This window comes from Coregonus lavaretus, assembly GCF_964263955.1.
Source record: "Coregonus lavaretus genome assembly, chromosome: 21".
Lineage (NCBI taxonomy): Eukaryota > Metazoa > Chordata > Actinopteri > Salmoniformes > Salmonidae > Coregonus > Coregonus lavaretus.
This window is the reverse complement of record NC_140008.1, coordinates 27454790-27460789: the sequence shown is the minus strand read 5'-3', so window position 1 is coordinate 27460789 and position 6000 is coordinate 27454790. Positions and strand designations below refer to the sequence as shown.

At 46.8% G+C, this 6000-nt stretch overlaps 1 protein-coding gene across 1 annotated transcript in view; it reads right to left on the bottom strand.

Annotated features, from left to right (window-relative positions):
• The window catches only part of plpp3 (phospholipid phosphatase 3), a 43363-nt gene that overhangs the window by 13993 nt on the left and 23370 nt on the right, over window positions 1–6000 (bottom strand). Inside the window, exons 3-6 of the mRNA XM_084185795.1 lie at window positions 5346–5438; window positions 5036–5223; window positions 4850–4907; window positions 1363–1539 (exon numbers count right to left, since the gene is read on the bottom strand). Coding sequence (XP_084041921.1) covers window positions 1363–1539; window positions 4850–4907; window positions 5036–5223; window positions 5346–5438 — 516 coding nt within the window. The remainder of the gene's footprint in view (window positions 1–1362; window positions 1540–4849; window positions 4908–5035; window positions 5224–5345; window positions 5439–6000) is intronic.

Here is a 6000-nt window from a genome sequence, read left to right as displayed (position 1 = left end):
ATTGGATCAGAACCTCTCCTACAACCTCCTACAACCTCTCCTACCCAGTGGAGTTTTGGGCAGGTTCTCTAAGTTCAGCCTGGTAGAAACGTTCTAAAAAAGGGGCGCTGTCAGTACCCCTGCCCAGCCCTGGCAATATGTGTGTGTGTATAAAGGTTCCCAGAGTGGTGTGTGTGGCAGTGCCAGAGATATGTCAGTAGCTGAGCCTAGGCGCCACCATGGCTTCTCTCACTTTATGAATCTAACCATTTCCATTCCTGAACTGAATGAGGGCAAGGTAGGAGTGTGTGTGGGTGTGTGTGTGTGTGTGTGTGTGTGTGTGTGTGTGTGTGTGTGTGTGTCATGCTGAGGTGATAAAACCAGAGCAGCCAAATAAAAAATTAATAAAAAAAAATTAACAACCTCATTTTTGTTTCAAAGACCAATCTCCCCCATCTCTCTCTCTCTCTCTCTTTTCCCCTCACCCAAATGTAATTTTCCTTGGCAACATACGGCTTAGTAAAGCTATGATGGTTACAGTTTGTTACAGTAAAGCTATGATGGTTACCTCTCCCTCTCTCTCTCACACACACACAATCTCTCTCCTGGGGAGCTGGCTCCAGGCAATGTGCTATTCATTAAAGGGAATCAGATTCTCTTCACTTCGGAGCCTGCTTTATTTCACAGAGGGGTGGAGAGGGAGGTAGAGAGAGAGAAAGAAAAAGAGAGAGAGGGGGGTAGAAAGACAGAGAGAGAGAGAGAGAGAGAGAGAGAGAGAGAGAGAGAGAGAGAGAGAGAGAGAGAGAGAGAGAGAGAGAGAGAGAGAGAGAGAGAGAGAGAGAGAGAGAGAGAGAGAGAGAGAGAGAGAGAGAGAGAGAGAGAGAGAGAGAGAGAGACCGAGAGAGAGAGAGAGAGGGCGAAAGACCGAAAGAGAGAGTGAGAGGGCAAAGAGGAGAGGCGGAGTTGAGAGAGAGAAAAAGTAGGGGAGTAGGTCTGGAGAATGTCTTGGAGTCTCAATACATTCTCTCTCTCTCATGCCTGATATCTCTGATTACCTGATCTGCCCTGACTCACAACAGACTAACCCTGACCTCTGACCTCTGACCTCTAACCCTAACCCTTACAGTCACAATACAATAGATGACTAACAGTGACTCACCATGCAGTAGGCCAGCGTTTCTTAGTTCTGGTCCTGGGGACCCAAAGGTTTTGCCCTAGCACTACACACCTGATTCAAATAATCAACTAATCAAGCCTTTGGAACTGGGCTTGAGTGGAATCAGGTGTAGTGCTAGGGCAAAAACAAAAAATTTGCACCCCTTTGGGTCCACAGGACCAGGATTAAATGTGTGTGTGTTTGTGTTTGTCTTTGTGTGTACTCACTATGCAGTAGGCCACCAGGGCGCCCTGTACAAAGCCGGCCAGTACGTCTGTGGGGTGGTGCTTGTGGTCGGAGACGCGTGATAGGCCGGTATAGAATGCCATCATCAGCAGCGTGAACTGGACGAGGGGGCGGAGCAACCGGGCACCTCGCCACGTGAACCTGGACTGGAGATAGAACTGATTGAGGGATGGATAGAGGGAGAAAGAAAGGGAGAGAAAGAGAGAGTGAAAGGGATTATTATTTGAATGCACGGCCACAGAAAGACATTGAGCAGTATGTGTTTGATCTTACACAGACAGATTTATAGTAAACATACATCACATCTGAAGCAGACATGTAGATATGTATTTCATCAGGAGAAATTCCTTGGTAAAAAGGAATAAGTGTGAAATATATTGTGGTATATTACTGAGATGAGTGTCTTTAAGAAGTACGATGACAGATGACAGGGACTGTGTTCTCTCTTCTCCTCACCCTTGGACTTCCTGTGTTTCTTCCTCTCCCCTCAGACTTAGACCTATACTTCCTGCTTCATATACCCAGAGACTGGGTGGGGCAGCCTCCGCCAGCCTCTCTCACCCATCCACTCTCACCAAGTCCTAATAAGCAGACCTAACAATAGCCCTGCCTAACTCCCGCTCCTCCCCCATAAGGCTATGGATTCCCAGAGGAAGGTATGGAGGAGGCTGACTGGCTCTTCCTGGAAGACAAGCTCATCATTATTGTTGTCTTCGAGGAAGGAGAGGAAGGAACCCTCCCATCCCTCGCACTCTCTCTCCTCTCAGGGATGTTTAGAGTTCTGGCTTCCACAGGCAGTGGCAGACTTACCATTAGGCAGAAGAGTCAATTGCCTCGGGCCTGACATCATCTGGGACTTCGTGAACTGGGCATAAAAAAATTTAAACTAGTAATAATATATATATATAATAATAATAATTTCTCCGCACGAGGCCCCGCTCCCATACAGACGAATAATAATTCATCATAGATCAATTATTTATTTCTATACATATCAATATTAATATAATCCACATTTTTCTAATAGCCACCTATTTAAAGGCATGAATGACTCGTATGCTGTGTAATGACATGAATGAATGATTGATTGAGATATATTGAAGTAAGTTACGTTAAGACAGATAAAACAGGACGCGCTCTCACAGCTCGATGGTGGATAGATTATATAAGGCTACTATAGCCTATACAAGAGTCAAGAGGAAAATTATACAATTGATTACATTATTGCATGCTAAATGTTTCTGATCAGTGATGAGCAAACAAAAAAAATGAGCTACCACCTCCACTTATTTGCCCAGCCAGAAATCAATTAACAATTGATTATCAGACAAGTCACTAAGTCCGCCCCTGTCCGCAGGTCCAGGGGGGAAAGGTGAAGGGAAGGAGGGAAAAGGTGGAGACCAGGCAAAAAGAAGAGAGTAAGACAGGAATGTCTGTCCTTGTCAGCCATGATGTTTACTAGGCCTACTGTAGCGGTGGCAAGGGCAGTCCTGGTCCTAGAGAACTACAGGCTGTAGTTCCAGTCCTGGTCCTAGAGCACTACAGGCTGTAGTTCCAGTCCTGGTCCTAGAGAGATACAGACTGTAGTTCCAGTCCTGGTCCTAGAGAGATACAGGCTGTAGTTCCAGTCCTGGTCCTAGAGAGATACAGGCTGTAGTTCCAGTCCTGGTCCTAGAGAGATACAGGCTGGAGTTCCATTCCTGGTCCTAGAGAGATACAGGCTGGAGTTCCAGTCCTGGTCCTAGAGAGATACAGGCTGGAGTTCCATTCCTGGTCCTAGAGAGATACAGGCTGGAGTTCCATTCCTGGTCCTAGAGAGATACAGGCTGGAGTTCCATTCCTGGTCCTAGAGAGATACAGGCTGGAGTTCCAGTCCTGGTCCTAGAGAGATACAGGCTTCCGTGTGAGTATGAGAGAAATGTTTTTATTTATTTATTTCTCAGGACACAAACACAAAACAAATTCTCTAAACTCCCAAGTTTAGTGGTTTCTTAGAGAATTGTACTCAAGAAGAGAGACGCTTTCTCTCTAACTCCCATAATCACTCTGGGACAGATATAAAACATTCAACCGAGAAAGAGATAGAGAGAGAAAGAGATTTCCTGCCATCATTCTGCACCACCACAGAATGCCTGTAATATTGTTTACTAGCCCTCTATTTGAAAAACAGAATCCTCGGAGTGTGTGCTGATGCGAGTGTCGCTGTGTGTGTGAGTACTGTACAAACTGACTTGTTGGTCAGTTTATATTTCCTAGGAGAGTTGGCTATTCTCTCCTCGCTCTCTTCCCTCTCTGTTTGTGGTTTAAATATCAAGCCTGCAGTCTGAAAGCACCACCTCTCTCCTTCTCTCCCTCTTTTACACTCCATTCTAACCGAGAGGCTGTCAGAGAGAGGCAGGGATATATCCAGAGCTCACCACAAAATACCACACAATACTCCAGGAAGCATGGGCCAACCATGCACACCCAAAAGCCTGTACAACCCAGCTCAGCCAAGCTAAGCCTATCCCAGCCCAGTCCAAAACACTGACTGAGTCACACTGGGTCAGTAGTGAGCATAGTTGTGGAAATATCTGCATTCTTAATAGAGTGGAAGAGGGAACGAGAGATGGCGGGGGTAAAGAGGGGAGGGAGAGACAAAGAGATGGGGGGGGAGGGGGGGTGGGTGGATGTAATACTAATTAGTGTGTTGGAAGCATGGAGGCCCCCTGGGGCACGAAGACTGATCAATAAACCACAACAGGTGGAGAGAGGAAGGGAGAGAGAGAGAGAAGGAGAGAGGAAGGGATACATAGAGAGAAGGAGAGAGGAAGGAGAGAGAGAGAAGGAGAGAGGAAGGGAGAGAGCGAGAGAAGGAGAGAGGAAGGGAGAGAGAGAGAAGGAGAGAGGAAGGGAGAGAGAGAGAGAAGGAGAGAGGAAGGGAGAGAGCGAGCGAGAGAAGGAGAGAGGAAGGGAGAGAGAGAGAAGGAGAGAGAGGAAGGGAGAGAGAGAGAAGGAGAGAGGAAGGAAGAGAGAGAGAGAAGGAGAGGAAGGGGAGAGAGAGAGAAGGAGAGAGGAAGGGAGAGAGAGAGAGAAGGAGAGAGGAAGTGTGTTCAGCTGTTAAGCGGAAAACAGGTGGAGTACATCCATCCATCCATCCATCATCCATCCATCCATCCATCCATGGAAAGGAAAAGAGAATATGACTTCAGAGTGTCTGACTAAACTATGAGCAGGAAGGAGGGGAGAGAGGGAGAGAGAGACAGAGAGACAGAGGCGCAATGAGGGGTTAGAGGGAGGGGGGATAGAGGGACTGAGGGGGTGGACAGAGGGGTAGAGGGAGAACAAAGGTATTTTTTTACTGGGCAGATGAATCCTGCAGCTCAATAAACTTACTTCCCATAATGCCCTCTGTCATCTGCACTCCATTGTTTGTGTGTGTGTGTGTGTGTGTGTGTGTGTGTGTGTGTGTGTGTGTGTGTTACTCACAGCCAGGTAGAGCATAGTAAACATAGAGAAGGAGGCATGTCCAGAGAAGAAGGATTTCCTGAAAAACAAACATACATGTGTACCACCATGAGGGCAGATGCCAACAGAGCACAGTCTGGGGTATCACATAGTAGAGGGGGCTAGGACTCAGTGTCTGGTGTGTGTCGTGTGTGTGTTTCTACTGACCTGGCCTCCTGTACTTTGCTCTCAGGGCCATTACAGGTGTAGGAGGTGATGTACCCGAGGGAACAATTGATGGCTGACCAGTCAGGATTACACACGTCCAGGAAATGAGGTCTCATCCTGCCCACTGACACCTTGGCAATGTCTGTGAAGGACTGGCTGATGGCACAGCCAAATATAAACACTCCAACCTGGAGGATGCAAACAACCATTAGTACCATCATGTATAACTATTAGCATGAAAACAATACAAATGTTGAAATGTATCATTTATGGTCCGTTTCTACCCTCCCACACCTCTACTGGTACTCACCTGTTTGTAGAGAGATGAGACATAAGGGTTTCCAATGAAAGACTTAGATCCCTCCATTCGTTGGTGAATCCTGTAACACTCTCCCATAACAATCTATAGAGGAGAGGGGACAGGAGGAGAGAGGAGGGAAGAGGAGAGGAGATGAGAGAGGAGGATTGGAATGAAAAGGTGAAAGGAATTGAACATTACAAACAAACTCTTGATGAGGCTCCGAGGAGTGATATTGTCAACTCCCATGCAGTTAGGTCAAACACACACATGCACACAGTGACAATGTATAGTTAATCATTCTCATGTTGAGTAAGTGAAGACATGGATAAAACAGGGAGGATGGAGACAAGGTGGAGAGACAGAGACAGTGAGGATGATGAATAGATAATAGAGAGATGGAGAGATGGACAGAGTGAGCATGGCCTGCCGTTCCCTCAGGCACCACTGTTATGATAACTAATGACGAGGCTTTAATAACAGAGGAGCTGATGGAGGGATGGAGGAGGGGATGAGATGGACAGATGACACCTCTAACAGAGATAGATAGAGATAACAGAGCTTATATCTATGGCTCTGGCCTTAGCTCAGTGGGTTAACTCGGTCTCATACAGTCCTGCCAGTGATGTTGTAACACTAGAGCTGCTGTTCTAGCAGGGGTGGGGTA